At 46.8% G+C, this 20,689-nt stretch overlaps 1 protein-coding gene across 2 annotated transcripts in view; it reads right to left on the bottom strand.

The window, feature by feature from the left end:
- nell2a (neural EGFL like 2a) overlaps positions 1–20,689 on the bottom strand; it is a 97,583-nt gene that overhangs the window by 26,904 nt on the left and 49,990 nt on the right. For both annotated transcript variants that reach the window (XM_086149428.1, XM_086149429.1), the window contains exons 13-14: positions 16,643–16,768; positions 33–155 (exon numbers count right to left, since the gene is read on the bottom strand). In XM_086149428.1, the coding sequence (XP_086005554.1) occupies positions 33–155; positions 16,643–16,768 (249 nt within the window). The remainder of the gene's footprint in view (positions 1–32; positions 156–16,642; positions 16,769–20,689) is intronic.

The following is a 20,689-nucleotide window of genomic DNA, read 5'->3' as shown; positions in this document are numbered from 1 at the left end:
TGTCAGTCACGGTAAGGAAGTTGTCAAATTACCTTTGCAAACGGTACCGTTGCCGGTGTAGCCTGGCTTGCAGGAGCAGCTGTGGCCCCCCACCATGTTGAAACACAGGGCGTTCTCGTCGCAGTTGTGAAGTCCACTGAGGCACTCGTCATGCTCTGGAGAAAGAGGAGAAGAAAAAAATCAAATAAAATCGACCAGCTTTTTGGTCCATTTGATTTAATTTGATGCATCCAAATGTTGACACCCTACAACACCATAAAGCAGCAGCAAGGCTAAAAGTTAATTTTCCATGTGAGTACGACAAATATTTGCATCCAGCTGGTAATTTGTTAAACATCCCATTAAGACGGGCACTACGGTCTTGGATTAAATGACTGGATGGTTCGACAGCTGTGAGACATCGCTGACAAACAGCCGACAGAAGGACGAGCCATTTCTCTGTCTGCCACCGGGATCTGTCACAATCCCATGCTCTTCAGCGTTTGACCTTAATTTCAATTTTTCTTTTTTTTTTTTAATTAGCGTGGCAATCATCACCGATGCAAACGCAGGGAGCTAAATGGAGAATCCACGCTAAAAGGGTCCTGTCGGGATCCAACCAGCGACCTTCTTGCTGCAAGGAGGAAGCGCTTACCACTGTGCCACTCCGACTTTCTCTATTTGTGCAAACGCATCAGTGAAGAAGCACTCAAGTTGATGTTGCATTTTACGCTCATGAAACAACAAGCATAACTACATATCAGTATAACAAATGTGCACATTTGGCTCTCCAACACCCTGCCAGTGTTTCCTCCAGGTCTTTTTTACAAGTATTAATAAAATGAACCTGCAGAAACAGGCGACCGTTATCACTGGCGCCTTTGGAGTTTGTAATACGGCGCACTATTAATATGCTCCTGACACGTTTGATTAATGGCTGCAGCCTGTGACGATGCACTTTGTCCAGATTGCAAACAAATGCCGGGACAAATCTACGTGGAAAACTCTGTGATAAGCCTGATTAATGAGACAGATGTGGCAAAATAAAATGGAACGGGGGCCCGAGGGGCACACATGCACGGCATTCTGAATGCTAATATGATGAGGGGAAGGTGAAAAAATACAAAACCAACTCGCTGAGACGGAACTGCAATCAAGTTACAGTTGGAGAAATTCGGCTCTGTGACATCTATTAAAACCACAGCACCATTAATACTCAGCACGCAGAGGGAAAACCAAGATGGATGCCAAAGCCCATGATGGTAGAAGGAGCAGTTAGTAGATGCAGCCACCCTCTGATACTCCATACTGGTCTCTCAGGAGAAGAGAAACACCTGTAGCCATAAATCACTCGGGCTGTGAGGTCCATGTACATGCTCGATGCATACTGCATGAGGAAGTCTGGAGTGTAAGAACAGTATGTAAGGGTGGTGCAGGACATGTATGACAGCTTTGAGACAAATGTCAGGCGCGCCATAGGTGTGACAAAGGAGTTCAAGATCAAGATAGGACTACATCAGGGATCTGCTCTGAGCCCCTTCTTGTTTGAAATCATAATGGACAGGCTGACAGATGAAGTTAGGCAGGAATCTCCGTGGACTATGGCATTTGCAGATGACATTGTGATCCGTAGTGAGAGTAGGGAGTGGGTGGATGAACATCTAGAGAAGTATGAACTGGAGAGGAGAGGAATAAAGATTAGCACTAGGAAAGGATACACTTGTGACTCAGAGGGACCCATGTGGAACTGTGAGCGGAGAAAAGGAAGGTAATGGATTTCAAGTACTTGGGTCAACAGTCTACAACCAAAGAATGGAAGGAAAGGTGTGTAAGGCATTGGTGAGAGCAGTGATGCTGCATGGTATGGAGACAGTGGTACTGACAAGACACGGGAGGAAAAGCTGGAGATATCAGAGATGAAGATGTTAGGGTTCTCTTTGGAAGTGAGGAGGATGCTGAGGATCGGCAATGAGTCCAACCGAGGGGCAGCACATGTCAGAGGAGGGATAGTGAAGATTTGGGTAGAAGGCTGCTGACCCCTGAAGGGAGTAGCCATAAGGAAAAGAAGAGGAAAACACGACTCGTGCAAGTCATGCATTTCTCACAGACCTTTTATCGTTTTAAGATTCAACCATGCTAAAGTGCACTAGATGCTCCACCCCAGAGGTCCTCTGGGAATAACGAAGGCAACAGGACGGGCTTTAACCCAAGGATCTGTTGTACTAATAAAACAAAAGACCCCTGGGGTGACAGCAAGGTGGTAGGGTTTATCCTGATGTCATTAGGAGATTCCACAGAGAGAAAACAGTGGCAAAAGAGAAGAGTTGCACTGCTTGTCTCCACCTGTTCCCCATTCCTTCGTTGAGTATCTCTGTTCTATGTGTCCCATTAGTCTGCGTTGGGTAATACTGGTCTTCTTCTTGTCATGCTGTCGTCCTTGATTTCTTATCAGAGTCAGGTCCGTTGGTTCGGGGATGTCGGTTTCTTGATTTGATACTTTGCGCCTGGCATCGAGACGAGAAATTGGGTCGTCATTCTTCGCCAAGCCAATCAATCTATTTCAAAATGAAGGCTTGGACAAGTGAGATGTCCGTTGAAAATAGGAGGATGTCCCATACCGTAGCATGGTACAAGTATGGATACCATATGAACATACCATAAGTGGAAAATAGCTGTAAATGCCTCTTTTTGGTGTAAAAGGACGCATATGGAGAAAGTATTCCTGACAAGGCTCGTCACTATATGTGAAAAGCCCAGAGTTGCATTTGGGACCGACCGCATCTTCATCTTTTTAACACAACAAGAGAAAGAGGAAACTCCATCGCAGTGTATTCTGGTTCCGCAGCGTTCCACTTGCCTCCCTGCCATTCGCTGATCTCCAGCAAATTACACTGCTTTGATTTTCACAGATCCTGCCGGAGGGTTAAAGGATGGTTAAGCAAAAAGCCAGCGCTTTGTGAAGGGAGTCAAGTGAACGCAGCAGAATGCAGTACTTCACTTCTTTAGAGGAGGTCCCCTTCCGCTGGGGCTCGGCCAATGTCTTTTTAGGATATCGCCCTCTGCAGCAACTACTGAGTTCCCAACAAGAAAACCTAACCGCGTTTAAGAATAGACTCACTTAAATCTAACTTTTCTTTTCTTCTAAAGTAATCTAACAAGCCAAGAAAAAAGTGCAGAACTTTTCTCATATTGATGACTAATATGCTCACACCAAAGTAGTTTGTCTCAACTCCTGATTGCTCTAAAATAAATACCTGTCATGAAGGGCACATTAGATCTGTAATCCATATTACAGCATGGTAACATCTATATCATAGATGTCAAACTCTGGCCCGCGGGCCACATTTGGCCCACACTGTAATTATGTTTGGCCCGCAAAGCCATAACAAATGACTATTAGAGCTATTAGACTATTAGAGTCTACAAATCCTACAAATCCCAGAATTATATACACTGCTCAAAAAAAATAAAGGGAACACTTAAAAAACACATCCTAGATCTAAATGAATGAAATATTCTTATGAAATACTTTGCTCTTTACACAGTTGAATGTGCTGACAACAAAATCACACAAAAATGATCAATGGAAATCAATTGTATCAACCCATGGAGGTCTGGATTAGGAATCGCACTCCAAATTAAAGTGTAAAAACAAACTCCAGGCTGATCCAACTTTGATGTAATGTCCTTAAAACAAGTCAAAATGAATCTGTGTTGCTTCCTGAGTGGACACTATGATTTCACAGAAGTGTGATTGACTTGGAGTTACATTGTGTTGTTTAAGTGTTCCCTTTATTTTTTTGAGCAGTATATATAGAAGAATAAATTCTTCTCGCTGCGAAGGTGAAGCACTAACTACCTCTCCATCATGCTGCTCCTTTTTCTTATTTTGGAAAGTCAAAAAGTCATACTCGATAGCAGGGAGGTCTGGAATGCTTCTAACCGTCGTTCATTCAGCAGTAAAGAAAACAGAAAGCACTGGAAGAGGACATTTTTTCAATCACTCCAATTGTTGATCAGTTCCTACTGGTGTTCATTTATTTGGCCGATACAACACACTGATGTATGAAGGGATATTTTCCAAGCCGGTAAAAGGAAGAGTGTGTCCTGGACAGCACCCACCCACCCACACACACACACACAGATAGCAGGGACATGTGGGGCACCAGTTTGGACTGGCCAGTTACCGCGATGAAATGAGTCATCTGTCTCCTGTCTGACTGAACGCTGTTTCCGGCACCAATTTTACGCCGCTTTCTTCAAGCCGTTCTTATTTGAGATTGCAGGAACCGTCCAGACCAGACTGATGACTTGACAACACTTCCTGTCCGCTGATTAACACCGATGGAAAGCGCTGCAGGCTAGGTTTTGGACATATATTAGATGTTTACCAAACGCCGTCCATCAGCCCCCAGGGAATACAGGATTTATGAAATGCCTTTTATTGTCATTGGACCGGGCACGAAAAGCAACTGGTGTTGTAATCTGAAAGAACCAATGACCTGCAGGCCATCCATTATCTACACCACTTATCTTGCAGTCAAGGTCGCAGGGCATGGCCTATCCCAGCTGTCATTGGGCGAGAGGCGGGGTTCACCATTCACACATTTGGATAATTCAGGGTCTTCAATGAACAAACTACATGTTTCCGAAATGTGGGAGGAAACCGGAGAACCCGGAGAACCCAGGGAGAACATGGAGACTCCACAAAGACAGGTATCTGCGGCAGGCTGTCTTCGGTATGCTTCCCGGGACTTGGGACTCGCACGCGGCCATCGGACATCAGTGATGGCTCCAGTGTGACACCTGAGAAGCCGGAGGATCTGAAATGCGCTCATTCCATCGGCCATTTCCCGGCTATCATCCGACCCATTACGCCTCCCGGAATGACGGCGGGTTCCTCCGAAATTGAAAGTGACATTGCGATGAGCTCCTCCTTCCAGGGGTGGGGGATAATGCATGCGTGTCCGTGAGGCGAATCGGAGGCCGATTGGACGGCTCCGCTCTTGTTGCCCCGCGACACACACATATGAGAGCTGTTACCCAATACCGAGTGAATTAAAGTCTGCTCACGGGCACATTAAACCGGGTGAGGACAAGGAGGTAGAATGCGTTGTTCTTCCTCCCGAGGACAGCGACACACGTCCGATACAAGTCTGATGCCTTGTTCAGAAATAAACGTGGACTTCGGCAAACACCCGTAGCGACAGAATACGCTCGGCAGAAACGCGGAATGAATGATACATGACATTTGTTAGCTTTAGCGGAAGACGGCATCATGCATTTGATATTGGTGAATCAACTGTGCATCACAGCTTTCACCTTAAATAAGATATATTCGTCCATTGGTTCATTCTCCTGCGGTCAGGGTCGCGGGGATGCTGGAACCTAACTCGGCTGTCATTGGGCATTGCTAGTCGACTGCATAGCCACATAACGGCAAACAACCATTCAGACTTCATAGAGATGAACAATAGAACCTCGGCTTACAAATTTAATTCCTTCTTTGACTTCGTTTGCAAACCCAATCAATGTTTCCCATTGAAATCAATGTAAACCCCTGTGATTCGAATATGCACAATACATGGCAAAATCACTCAAATCCAGACGCAGGTTTAAAAGATGTTGCCACGTGCTCAAAAAAGTGCTTATCTCACCGAGTTGAAGCTTTTATGGTACACATTGTAAATAACTTATGAATTCTTTCAAGGTTGTGTCTGGTGCTGAAATATGTTGAATAGGACATGATTCTGCACAATATAAGTCAAAATCACGACCCAAAACAACTTTTTTTATTTATTTTGTTAAGAATTTATTTGTGGCAAAAATGCAGAAAGGAATTAAAGATCACCTTCATTATTGCTGTTTACTGTGATAACAAGTTCTTGCCAGCACTTGTACTCAGCATGTCCTTCGCTAAATCAACAAAAGTAAAGCCTTCTCGCATATGTCAGCTGTCTTTCATTAATCCAAACCAACAACTTTTCTACTTCCTCGAAAACTTGAGACCTTTTTTTCGTTAACGTAATCGCCCTTTTAGCGACATTAGCCATCTTTAGCGTATCTTAGTTCATCAGGATTGTACAGTCGGTTGACTTAACTGTGTCGTAGTTCTCGGCGAGATCCGTAACACCAACACCACTATCACCTCTGGCTATTATTTCCTTTTTCAGGTCAACTGTAATTCTTAAATTCTTCATAGCATCGCTAGCACTAGCACCTCTTTTGGAAACCATAATGAGGGCTAGCTAACTGAAAATGAGCGTTACACAGTAACCGGAGAAATCAACGATAAATGATGTAAACAACATGGAGACTGCAGCTACGCTCCAACGCCACAACAGTGACAGCCCGTGAGTTTTTTTTTTTGCATGTGTGTGGGTGAAGCAAAGCTTGTTCGCAGCGCCATTCAAAATTTGAAAACTCTTTGTTGGTGATTAGGGGCGTTGGTAAGCCCAGGTTTGTTCACTCTTCATATATAGACATATAATCCTATACTCTCCATTTACCTGCCATATAGAGACATACAAGCATTAGTTTTCTCTTTCACATGTTTGGACCTCCTGCATGAGGAAGGGCAGAATATGGAGACCCCTCTTGCCCGACTTTTATAAATATCTGTAACACAGGGTTTATGTGGGTATCAGCTAATGTAATTTAATGCCCTTTTTAATGCCATTTTAAACAAATGTATAATAAAAAATGTGTAATAATAATAATAATAACCTTTATCTATACTTGTAAGACCACTGAGGTCTCCCTCATTTTCAGGGTCGACAAGTTTACAAGCAAAGCAGAGCACAGCACAACAATAAAATGAGATCAAATTAAAAAACAGGAGATAAACTAAAAACAGGTGAAAATGAGATTAAATTAAAGACAGTACGGAAGCAGTAGATAAAACTCGAAACAAGTAAAAAATTAGATCAAATTAAAAAGTACAAGGGGGTGGATAGAACTAAAAACAAGTACAATTGGCAGTACAAATTGAAAAAATGCCCATTTCCAACTGCAGATACGTTTATTTATGATAACGTCAATCGTTTTCGATCCGGAATAGATTCCGCACAGTAGCGGATATACCCATGACCTTCTGAGTGACGACGGAAATAAAAAAAACAATGGATTGTGTGTGAGTTTGTTTCTTTTTTTTCTTTTCCAGCTCATTTTTAAGTTCAAGGCATGTGTCCTTGTATCTCCTCCTCAGAGTATTTGACTTGGTGATCATTTGAGCCCTGAGTGCACTGCCTGCATAGTTTTCAGCTTTCTCAGCAAGTCCATCGGCATCCTTCTGAGGGCTGGCGCACACCTCTGTCAACACAGCCTTTTTCTTTCTCAGTGCTTCCAGCTCATCCCGCGATGCCTTTTCTTTAAGTCCAAGCATTTCACCCTTTGCTTCCCCTGCTCTTCATCGAGGTCCGCCGACGGGCTTTAACCAGCGTCGGAAAAGTCCTTCGTCCAACCGCTTTCGCTGAAAATTGCTTTCCCCTTTTTCCTGACACTCTCCGCTCGTTCGTCGAGCTCGACATCCGCTGTTGTAACTCGGCGCGCCGTCAGCGGTTGTAAAGAATAGCCAATTATAGGTTTCCGCCGGTCAATCATCACCAATCATCGCATTATTCCGACTGAAATCATTAAATGTTCGCCTTGTCAAAATAAATCACGAAAAAAAATGTTTTTTGTGCATTTCTATTTTCATGCCTCTGGACATTGAATTTAATGCTATTTAAGGCCTTAATTTTTGTAAAACGTACTCACCTATTAATGCTTTTTACTTCATTTTACAGTAAAACTTAAGCCTGGGCAGTGTGGAAAAGGTCACATTGGATAAGCTCTTTTGATTTTGTTTGTTGCGGTTCCATGGCGCTCTGAACCCGCCTCCCTACCTCGTATGGAGTCTGTATTTTGAGCCCCGTGTTGCCTGGAGCAGGTGCACCGGAGCAGCCTTGGGCCAAAATTCAAGTGAAACATATGTTCTGCACCTACTGGCGTGGGCGTAACCCGACAAAGCATCATGACGCTAGTCTGGGTTTGTCATTTATAAAAAGAAAAAAGGAACCAGAACACCTCTTTCATACGTGACGACCATCACGTACTGGAACCGCGGCTTGGATATGTTATATATCTGCTCCTCACAGAGAAACTTCTGATAAGGAGCTCCGGTAGGTTCTGGTTTTATCAGAAATGATGGGATGAGATAAAGTTAAAAGAGAATCCACTCTTGGCGGGCTCCTCCTTGATGGAATATTTTTGTCGTTCCTTTGCTTAGAGGCCTCTACGTCCTCCTGGAGAAGCGAGAACTTTGTTCTCGACGTTCTTCTGTTCTGGCGGCCAAATTTCTGGGAGTTCTCCCAGTGCGCTCTCCACATGCGTCCGGGCAAAACGTTATTTCTCGCAGGGTGTCCGAGAACTACTGCGTGATTGGTCAGAAATGTGAAGCGGCTGTATGGCTCGGTGCAGAAAAGCAGCAAAGCAGCAAAGCAGAAAAGCGTAGTCATTCCTGCTTCTTCTCCGCTGAAAGGTTCCACAGCGCTGGATAAGTTTAAGGATGAACGTATGAAAGGATGAAGTATGGAACCTCTAGCCAGCAAGGAGCCACAATCAGAAAATCAGATGGCCAGTAATTCTTGCAAAGAGGTGCTTAAGGTTGTGGAGAGCATCTGCTCCCAAGGATGGACATACCTTCCAGACAAATTGGCAAAGTCCACTATAGAGATGAAGAAGAGCAGCAAGGGGAAGCGGATCCCACCGCATTCGATGGGATTCCAACACCTGGCAGGCGGATCTTATTTCTTGTTCTTGCCGCCCATGGAGCAAGAAGTTCTTGTTGTGAGGCCTTAACTCCGTTTGGGTTTCTGCTGGGGACGCGTCCTCGGCCCACAACCCCGGATGTCGGCTAGATGTGCAGACATATCAACGTGGGCCTCCCATTGGATAAACGCTGTAGCTTCATCCAAACCCGAGGCAAACGGTTTGATGGAACTACGATAAAGCTTAGGTCTTATGTATAAATTATCTCAAGGCATCGAAAGTATGCTGTTCAGCATTTTACCGCCAAGACTGTTATGAATAAATAAAACTGCAACGTGTTTCCCGAGGAAAGCCTCCTCGGCACGACGCGGCTGAATCCTGCAGAGAGCCGGATTCCACGGGAGACTCGCCGCATTGTTTCACCGGACAATGGAGGGGATTTCTTAGTTTTCTTCTGGAAACAATGGATCTTTGCAGGACAACGGGGGTCTTTTTTTTTCTTCATTTTTTTACATCATTCTGAATAAAGAAGTAAAAAGGCCTTCGTCTTCTCCTCTTTGCACCAGAAAAACGAAGGCTCTAACTCACCATCGAGTTAAGATATATTTTCCAGGGTATTAGTAAGTGCAGTAATTAATTTTACATACCGGCGGCACAGCGATTAGCAGCCAGAAGGTCCCTGGTTGGTTTCCCACAGTATCTGCATGAGGTTCCTCCCACAGTCCAAACACATGCAGGAGGTTCGCTGAATACCCTTCACTGTCCAGATGTGTCAATGAGAGGAGCGATACTTGTATGCCTCTGTATGTTGCCCGGTGAGGTGAGCCTCTTGTCCAATGACAGTCAGTATAGGAAAATGAATGAATGAATTCTCACATCTCATGTATGCTGATAATGCTGGGACATTCAAAACAATGTCCTCCACGGGGCCCCTCTGACACGCCAGACATGGAGGACCTTCTGGTCCAAACGTTCATGCAATGCTGTTATACAAGCAGGATAATGGGACCTCTTGGACAGAGGGAGCATGAAAACCTGTTTGTCCAAATCCCCTAAAGCTGCCAGGCCCCGTCTGACTCATCAGAGTGACCGGCCCTGCTCTACCACACACACACACACACACACACACACACACACACACACACACACACACACACACACACACACACACACACACACATGGAACGTCCACCCATCCCTCCTTCAGTTCCTGTGCCTCAGAGGTCCAGGTCTGGTTATCACAAGATTAAAACGAGGGTCACACACATCCTACATACACACCTCGACAGCTTGCTTTCACTCACACACACACACACACACACACACACACACACACACACCTCAGGACAGTCTTCTTTAATAACATTCAAAGGGAGAGCACAACCAATCCTCTACCTTCATGGATTAGCTACTAATCTCGCAGCTTCGGAGCGCCTGGCGGCACTTTGGGAAGAGTCTGAAGAATGGAAGGGAAAGAGGAGAGGAGAAATGACCTTGAAGATGAAGGACAAGTGAAAGAGAAGGGAGATTGTTTCTCAGAAGACTTTGCGGCGCATTGGATCGCACATATTTCGTTTAGACAAGAACGGAAAGTCTGTGTTGTTCCACCTGCCGCGATCTGCTCCCCCGTGACCTCCCCCCCGCCGCCGCAGGTCGCAAACTCTCGTCCGAGCTCGCCGACCCCCCGACGGGCCGGAGAGACATACGACCACGGATCCGTGCTGTTTCCCGCCTGGGATTAAATCGACAGATCAGGCCTTTAATCCACTATTCCGCACATAAACACTGAGCCATGAAATGAACCGCGGTCAACTTAATCCTCTTTAGCGGGCCGGCTGCCCCACAAACGACGCTGTAAAGCATGTGGAAATATGGCTATCCATATTCGGGACATTGTTTCGGCTGACTTTGCAATTCATTAATTGGCAAAAGCTATCGGGGATGATAAAAAGGCTCGTATATATTGCGGACGTTCGATGGCGATGGACGCGAGGGGTCTCGTTTTTAATGTCCACAGCTGTCATATTTCTTCCGCAGTCATAGCGTGGCGTTCGCTACGCGGACACTCGGTTGCTATGAGCGAGCAGCAGATCCAAACAGCTGGTGGTAACCTCGTGTCGTCTCCGGTGGCAGTGGCTTGATCTACTGCGGCATCATTATTCCACTATCTCCTTCATGAATACGGGAGCCATTAGCGTTATCATGTCACCAGAACCGCGTAGCTGTTAGCGTTAGCATGAGATCATTGCGTGACCTTCATACTACCTCCATCTCTGTCACACTTGAGCTGGGATCTGTCCAAGCTTCCCGCTCTCTCCAAGTCCTTCCTCCAGGGGAAACGTTGGGTTTCATCTTAAAGAGCTCAACCAGACCTGCTCTACAAAGGGTCACACGTGATTTAACAAAATTAAAATATGATTTGACTGGACTTTGCAACATGCTTCCCACTTCCACGACACAGGAGGAATCAACTCCAGGATCACCTCGCTGATCCGGCAACCCGCTTTGCTCTCGCCGCTCCCCGATCTGGTTATAATTCTTGCATCCAAGCGCGACCCTCTGGTGATTCGGCGCGGAGACGCTCTCGCGTGCGGTCGCCGATAGTCCAATAACTCTGTGGCAGAGATTAGGGCTGCAATTTGACTGAAGCGCAGGCGCGTGGGGGGTAGTCGGGGGGAGGGGGGCGGGGGGGGGCGTCATTACATCAGGCCCCCGCATAAGCCCCCGTTTAATCACATAAATTGACTTTTATAAGGAGATGTGGAGCCGTGCATTCGGCCAAAACAGTTTGAAGGCATTTTAATAGGAGCCACATAAAATATAGTGACACAATATAATCCACTGGGTTCAGAGTATTAATCTTCATTGTGCATCCGAGGGGGGGGGGCAGATAGGTAGAACAATAGCACTTGTGTGCAAGACTGCAGGGAAGTACAGCAAAAAGCTGCACAAAGACGGAGTTCCTAGGCAAGGGGTGTATCGCTGTTTTAATACGTCAAGTGTGCATGTGTGTGTGTGTGTGTGTGTGTGCCAGTCGTGTGCTGAGTCTCACCCCTGGTTGGCTTTGCCTCGGCAAAAATTGCTTATTTAATTCAAGGAGGTGTAGCAGGCGGCCGCTTCGCGCGGACGTGAAGCACACGGGGAGCTACTTAGCATCACGATTCAGGAGCGGCGAGCCGCCGGCGAGGAGCAAGGAGGCGCGTCTCTGTGAAAGGACATTGTGTTACATCCCGTGAAGGACAGAGACAACGCAGACGGATTACCGACTCGGGTTTTTACTTTCTGTTGATTCCATATCGGGCCGTTTATCTACATGACAACACTGAAAACTGCAGTCAGAGTATTTGTGCAGTGGTTCTTCTTCTCGTTCTTCGTCCGTTCTTACTCTCCATCCATAATTCTCCTCTCTGGTCTTCCTCCAGACCTCCTGCCTGGCAGCTCAGCATCCTTCTACCCAAATCTTCTCCATCCTTCCTCTGTCCAAGCAGAAACCATCTCGATGGGACTTTATCTCTAAAACTTCTAACATGTGGTGTCCCTCTGTTGGAGTCATTCCTAACCTTCTCTACTCCCCACCAAAGAGAACCTCCACATCTTCATCTCTGCTGCCTCCAACTCTGCCTCCTGTCTTCTCCACAGCGTCTCCAAACCAGACCCCATGGCTGCTCTCACTGCCGTCTTTGGCGTCTTTTCGTTCACCCCTGACTCTTTTCTCCACCCATTCTGACCTGCTTGTGGACTGCTGACACTCGGTACTTAAAGTCCTTCACCTTCTTTATCTCCAAACCCTGTAACTGCACTGTTCCACTTCCTCTAATTCACACACACGCATCCCTCTTTGCTGTGGCAACCATTCATCCCTCTCCTCTTCAGGTCATAATTCCACCTCTCTAGATGTTCCGTCTCCTGCTCTCACTACAGATCACAATGTCATCTGCTAACATCATAATCCACGGAGATTCCTGTCTGACCTCATCCATCAGCCTGTCCTAGAAGGGGCTCAAAGGAGATCTTTGATTCAATCCCCCCTCCACCTTGAACCCCTCCATCGCACCCTCCCCACCCTCTCACAGCCAGCATACGTGTCTTGCACCTAACACTCTTCTCCACAATTCTGGGCTTCCTCATACAACAACAGTTCCTCTCTCAGCACCCTGTCAGATGCTTCTTCTGGATCTACAAAGGCACCATGCAGCGTCCTCTGACTTTCTCTGTTCTTGTCCGTCAGAATTCTAAAGCAAATACTGCATCCTTGTCTCTCTTTAAGATAGGTCATCCAAACTTGTCTCAAGTCGTGTTTGGGAGCAGCGTGTAACCGGATAATCTCCTTTTAAGGTGACCTTCCGTCCAGGTATGTCTTCATTGGTGCTATTTCTCTCAACCACTGCGTCTCTGATGACGCACCATCCAAGAAAAGTTGTATTTAAGCCACGCCTGCATCCCGTATCGGACAAACCAAACATTCGCGGAACCCGCCGACAATTATACCATATGACAGTCATGTTACACTCATTTTTACATTATTTAACACTTGGGAGCATTAAGAGCCATAACACTCTAATGTTCAGTCACTGTGAAGCTCAAGCCGCAACTGCTAATTAGATTAGCATATTAGCATCGAGGCAGGAACTCTCAAATCCTCCACTTCTGTTGGACAAAATGTCAGTTGGTGTGAAGAAAGCAATGGCGAATGGTGTCTTTCATGAGATAGAAATGTATTCATCTGCTCCGTATGCTTCTTTTTTTTGGTTGCCTAGTGATATCAAGGCTACACTACAATAGGCTCCCTGAGAGACAGGCTGTTCTTAGCACCGAAATCAATCTGATATTTGGATGGATTTAACATTCCTGATGCGGTTCTGGGTATCCGCGCTAAGCAGGCAGTAGAGAGACGTGCCAAAATCGCACTTCACCTTAATTACAGCTTAATTTGGCGTCATTGGCACGCAATCTGTGAAACAACTGCATTGTTGGATGTGTTCTAATGAGAAACTAACGTGTTTCAACCTGAAGCCGAACCGGCGACGGGACGAGCCTTCAACCACAGGCCCCTGAAAACACAGGTCGGGAGTCGTTCGAGGTTTTACTCTTTTTCCAATTCTTGGGTTTTCTTTAGAAATCGACTTTGGCCTCAGCGCTGATCAGGACAAATGGGTCTGCTTCCTCCTCCCACAGTCATCCTCATCCACAGCTATTTTCCGCACACGGACGTGTGGAGAAAGAGCGAGAGTACATCCTCCGCAAGAAGCGAGAGAGGAGTCACTCTGTTCTCCCAGTCCCGGTCTGGGAGTTCTCACACTTCGCTCACCACACATCATCTGAGGAGAACTTCTATCTCGAGGGCGTCCGAGGACGATCGCGCGCTCGGTCTAAAATAAGGGTTGTCTCTCCTGGAAGGAGATGAGGTATGAAACATTGAGTGAGGAGCGTGAGGACAAGCAGAGGAGAGCGTTTGTCGCAAAACATGGCCATACCTTCGCCGCAAATCGGCAAAGGCGGGAGGAGGTAGTTTTTTCAATCAGATTCCAAGCGAGAGTGACGTTTGAGTTGGGCTCGTGAGGACTTCCAGGAGTCCTGCATCTGGGTTTCTCCCGAAGTCTGAGATGTCACGGCCGCAAAGAACTCTGCTCTTGTTCTCGCGGCGTCGGGGGCGGAGGATGAGGACGGCTTTAATTTGTGCCACAAATCGCTATGGAAACAAAGGGAACGTCTCCTTTTTAACATCTTCGGGCAACAGGGAAGCCGGGATCTCACGGTTATAGAATAAACAAGCCAAACCGCTTGTACGAAAGTTATGTTTGCTTAATTGTAAACATGAGTTCAACATGAGTCTCCTCGGTTTCTCACCTGAATGTATGAGTTGTCAAACCGACGAAAGACACCTGAGTGCGTCACAAGAGCGACCGTGTCCACTAGAGCCGCGTTATCATGTTATCTGCATCTTCTGACGCCACTTCCGGTGTCTCGCCTCCTCTTTTTCACTGGCTGTCGGCCGCGTGTTTGCAGTTGGATCTGTCCTCCGCGCACACACTACCGGACCGCGTCAAGACATCAGCGCATCTGACTGACAGCAACTGAGGTCGGATCGGGTCCGTCCCCGTCATGCACTAACTGGTTTCCATGCCGACTGAAGTCACAAGCGACATACTTGGAAAAAAAAAATCGTAAGTGCCGTAAATCCATAATGCAGACTGAACACGACTTAGCTGCCAGATTTGGAAGAGAAAGCTGGTTAAAAGATTTTCAACGCGTTGAATGTCTAAGTCTCTGCCTCCTTGAAAAGATTCTTCTATAATCTGGTCTGAGTGTTCCTTAAACGATGTGAGCATTTAGACGTTTCTTATTAGGTGCTAAATGATATAAGCCTCATTCCTTGAGATGCAGCGGCGAAACGGTGAGGTTTCCTATCGCCATCCTAAATGTCTCTGGAGCAGGTTTGAACACCGACACCCATTCGGAGGCCCTATCAAAGGTGAACCTCCTTCCGGAAGCTGAAAAATCCCACTCTGAAGCCGAGGTTTACTCATTAACCCGCTCCCCTCGCTCTCCGACAATGTCGTCTGTTACGTTTGATCGCTGTGGCTGACTCCGTCGTCCCTGCGCCGGATTATCGAGATCCACCGGTCTTCCACCCGCTAATGCCGTTCAGATTCTTATCCGATGCTCCGCTAAATTGCTTTCATCCGATGTTCACTTTATCCAAAGGAAAGATACTTTTAAGGCTAATACGGGTATATATATTACCTGCACAGCGGAGGTTACCAATTTGGCAGCTCACCTAGATCTACCTGTCCTACATAGAAGAAGCATCTGAATATCCCAGAAGCACTCCACTTTTCACCAATCGTGTGTGTGTGTGTGTGTGTGTGCCACGTATTCCACATATTGGTTTATGTTAGCTTGTTCTGACCCCATGTTACCGATCGCTCTGCCGAGTACTGATTGGACCAGTTGCATGTTTACCGCAGCATTGCTGAACCACAATCCCCGATGGCCAACACCCTGCACTACACACATTACACAACCTCCACTTCTCTATTATTTGTAGTCCACTGCTACGCGATTGGCAAACGGTACATCTACAAACGGTACTGCGTTGTCACTCTGGTGTAGCAGCGCGCCGAGGGCCAAGTACGACTCTGTTGGGGCAGCGCAGCCCGCCCATTCCAGATACAAGGTTGGCCAGATGGTCTGCAAGTTTGGCAGCGAGTACATGTTCCGCCCGTTCCCAGCGGTGACGGTGCTCGGTGGAGAAGTCCAACTGACCATAATCTTCCGTCCAATTAACCCCCGCTATCAAAGTGCAGTGATCCTGGGAGACTACCGACAGTGTTGACGTATTTGTGGAGCAATTACGGGAAATTTCCTTGCAGGAGCTTTGCAATTTGGGACTTTGCAGGGAAGGCACCTGAGAGCACCTGACATTTAAGGAGGCCAGTTGATGGATGTGAAAAAACTCCCTTGTTGCTGTCCGGTAACTGCTTCAGATGGCCACCAGAAACCATCTACATTCATACCTACACCTACGGTATACCACGTCTATATCTATTTATCTGTCATAGAGATAGAGATTTATCGGCCGATCGGCGATGTTACACGTCGCTAGAAACATCCCGATGTGTTGTATGAAAGGATCGGGATGTCGAACCGGGCATCCCTTGTTTACACAGTTCTGTGGCCGCCATCTTTGGGTACAACTGAGGTTGTAGTCAGTGCCGTCCCCGGAAAAGAGCGTCTGTGTGCGCGGCTGTTAGCGAACTACCATTAATCTTTATCCCCTCTGACTGAACAGACCAACAAAGGTAAACACAAGGCCCTATCTGTACGCAGAAGGTTAACTTCTGCAAATCCAGAATAAACAAAGAGCCTTTCCTGGACTCCGGCGAGCCAAAGGGCCATCAGAGGAACTCACCTGTGCAGGAATAGTCATCGATCCTGATGTAGCCGGTATGGCAGATGCACATGAAGGATCCGGGGGTGTTAACGCACATGGTGTTCTCCCTGCAGTAGTGCTTCCCTTCAGCGCACTCATCAATATCTAAAGAGCAGCCAGGGAGGGGGAGAGATCGAGAAACAGGAGAACAAAGGTACTTAGAACTCCGCTGTCACATTAACCTCGACACATGCTGCAGTTATCTCTCGCATGTTGTCCATTTATTCGACGTTCTCACATTCTGCCGGGGTTTTTCGGTAAAATGTCAAGAGTTGATACATTTCTGTTGACCTTTACGAAACCTTGAAGCAAACGCAGGATTCCAGATCAACCCCAGAAGCCGGTTGGTTTTTACATCAAATATTTAATCGAATCAATACATCCACCCTTAGACCAAGAATCACGAGCCCTAATGTTCAACTCCATTTCCATAGGACAGTTAAACATAGTCTTGTTATTAATCCAATGCCTCAGGATGTTATCTGCTTAAACCAGGGGTGCACACACCTTTTCCCCATACGAGCTACTTATAAAATCAGTCAGAATGGTCTACCTACTATGAAAAAAAACCAAAATATGTATTATGTATAAATATATTGAGAATTCTTCATATGTACAATATATGTTGGTGTATCTTGTATAACTGCATGGAACCCATATTACACAATACACTGCACATTTTTGGTCATGACTTTACGCCGATGACTTGCACTGAATGGAATCAGCCGGGGATGCATAGTCCGTACAGTAGCTACCGATACCCAGCCTCAAGCACACGTCCAAATCATCATCAGTCATAGCAGTATTTGGACTTAATGATCTTCATGTGGGAAAAGGTCGACTCACATAAATAAGAGGACAACTCTGACTTTAGTACCTTCACCTCTCTCGTCCCCAGCTCGTTTTTCAAAGGGAAGTCAGTGTTGTAGTTTTTATGAACAGTCTGAAAATGCCGTTCCATATTTCCCTTCTTCGGTATGCCGATGGTAGACTGGCAGATGAGGCGAGCGCACTTTGAAAGTGACATAGTAAAAAAAAAAAAGTCCTCCTCCAACTCCCTATGGAAGTGGTAAGTTGTTGGCTCCTTACTTGGTCCGGCCCCCCCCACTCATTTTAATATCCTGAAGTTTAAAAGGGGAGGATAACTAGGTACCGCGCTAGCTTGCTAGAGTTTTGCAGCACTTAGCTCCGTTGTGTGCGCCTGCGCCGTGACCCATGTATCAGAAAAGTTCAGATGTCAGACTGGCTGACCTGTGTGTTAATTTAAGTGACAAGTTTCATAATGAGGACTGAAGAAATCAACATACTGTGCAGATCCGGAGATAGTGGAGAAAGAACTGGGGGAAAGTGGAAAGAAGACGTACGGGAGGAAAACAACGCACACGTGGAAGACCCTGTCACGCCTCCTATGAATATTCATGTTACAACTGTATGTAACAGCCGGGCAGGGAAAGAAGGGTGCTTTTTGCTGGTTGTTCCGAGCATGAGACCCGTTTACTGCAGGCGCGAGGGAAACAGCATAAGCCCGGGTACCTGTATTGGATGATTTTGTGTTTGGGATTTTTGAAGAAGCTTTGCTTAATAAACACATATCTAAATTGGTCCATCTCGTCGAGAATCGTCTTACTCCAGCCCGATGCCCGCGACTTCAGAGGGGTGGTAGCCTGACGTCTATTTTTTTGGATACCCTGCGATCTACCCACAATAGCTTTGCAATTGACGTATTGGGCACCCCTGGCTTACACCATCTACAGAGGCTTTAATAATAATAATAATAATAATAATAACACATACGATTTGTATAGCGCTTTTCACGGTACACAAAGACGCTTTACAAGTTGACGACAGAAAAACATAGAACGTAAACATTGTTAATGGGAAGAGCTGTAGGTGTTGTAGGTGGTTTGGAAGAGGTGGGTCTTGAGGTTGTTTTTGAAGGAAGACAATGAGTTTGACTCTCGGATGGCTGGGGGGAGGGAGTTCCAGAGGGTGGGGGCGGCGATGGCGAAGGCTCTGTCTCCCAGGGTGCGGTACTTGGACTTACAGATTGGAGTTAGGAGGTTTTCATCCGAGGAGCGAAGACGACGCGCTGGAGAGTGGCGACGTAGAAGGTCGGTGAGATATGGGGGGGCGAGGTTGTTGAGGGCTTTGTAGGTGGTGAGGAGGATCTTGAAGTGGATGCGTTGTTTGATGGGCAGCCAGTGAAGTTGACGGAGGATGGGGGTGATGTGTTCTCTGGAAGGGGAGCGGGTAAGTAGTTGGGCAGCAGAGTTTTAAGTATTCTCTCATTCATTCATTATCTGTACCGCTTATCTGGAAGTCAGGGTTGCGGTCCATCGCAAAGCAAGATATAGAGGCGTGCAAGCATTCACCCTCTCATTCGCACGGCCACCTCATTAAGGGTCTCCGGTGAACCTCCTGCATGTATTTGGACTGCCGGAGGAACCCGGAGAACCTGAGAGGAACCCCACGCAGACACGGGGAGAACATGGAGACTCCAAGAGAAAGAAAGGCTGCCAACCGGGGACGTTCTCGCTGTGAGGCTAAACCCCTACCGCTGCTTTTTGTGATGAATTCCTAATTTGAAAGAAGAACATGTTGCCACGGGGAACGGTATCTTTGTCCACTTGAGCTGCTGTTACATCAGGTGTCTTTGACGGAGGCTGTCGAAGCCTGCCCTGGACACCATCGCGTTCACAATTGCATGTCCTTGGTGGTTCCTCCCACAGAGGGCTTCTAAGAGCTCCTTTGCACCCTGAAAGGAAAAGGCTATTTGTCTTCATCGGAGTGGGGAGGGAACAGATGGTCCATGAGAGGTGGGCGCCGGAGCACTTAAAGCCGGTGCCACTCGATTTTCAATCTATCCGAGCTGAAGCTCGGCGGCTCGCCTGCTCGCCTGCTCTCCGGGCTGCCGCGGGCATCCTGTTTTTAGGACGTTTTAATATTGCATATGTCACTGCAGGGAAAACAAAGCTCCAGACCGGCAACTTCATTTAGCGGCCGTGTCCCGGGCGGAACAATGAAAACGTCGAGGATTCCCAGTTTGCGTTTCACCATCTTCGCAGAAACTGTTTCGAAGAAGTCAATTTTGCATAGTCTGAAGCCAACGTTGGAAATCTAACGTAGATGGATAAATGCAACGGGACCGAAGCAGATCGTTTATTCTGCATGAAACTTGTGCACAAACTTTGGCTGCGGCTAAAATGATTGGAAATATGTGAGCCGGTGACGCCTCTGCGGCAGATAATTGAAGATGAGCACTCTGACAGGTTCCCCTGATGTGCGGTTCCTTCTTTAAAATTATATTCCACCGGCATCAGCTGATCCTGAATCCTGCAGATCCTGAGCCATTTCTGCAGCGTTCGGAAACAGGAAGTGACAGACACTAGTCCAGGTGGGGGGGGGGGAAGCCGGGGTGTTCCTACACAACAGTAATCAAAACTTGGTCGTCGACGTTCGAAGGATATCATTTATAAGATTGTCCTTCTCCCTCTCACAATTCCACATTTGGATCCATATTAGCGGTTGCCCTAGCAACTGCTATTCCCGGGGCAAAACAGCGTGCCAAATCATCAAACAGGAGATACACAGCACTGCCAGGGTAAACAAATTAATCTTGATAATGTGATGCAAGCGAATGCAACTCGGCGCGGATGCGCGTCAAACCCCAGCAAACCCGGGGCGCCTGATTCGCTCTGAGGGCCTCGTTCCTGTCGGCGCCTCGGGGTCAAACGCGAGAACTTTGCGAAGGACGGCTTCCACGGCCCTTGACATTAATGGTTTTATTATTCATCGAATAATTCATTGTTTGCGCGGATGCACAAGGGCTGTCACCCCTGACTATCTTCTCCGCCAATATTTCTTTATGAAGAACACTTGAAATTGTATTTCAAAAGACGACGCTCGCTTGGCTCGCATGTCCTTGGGTGGCGAAAACGCCTACCGCCCTGAAACACCAAAAGCCCGACACCTGAATGCTGACGACGGTGGCCTTCACATTTTTTTGACTCTCCTCCTTTCACCGCT

This window comes from Fistularia commersonii, chromosome 7 (assembly GCF_037954325.1).
Source record: "Fistularia commersonii isolate RoL2024-O1a breed Wild chromosome 7, RoL_Fcom_v1.0, whole genome shotgun sequence".
In the NCBI taxonomy this organism is placed as follows: Eukaryota; Metazoa; Chordata; class Actinopteri; order Syngnathiformes; family Fistulariidae; genus Fistularia; species Fistularia commersonii.
Note: the sequence above shows the minus strand (reverse complement) of the source record. Positions and strands in the feature narration are given on the sequence as shown.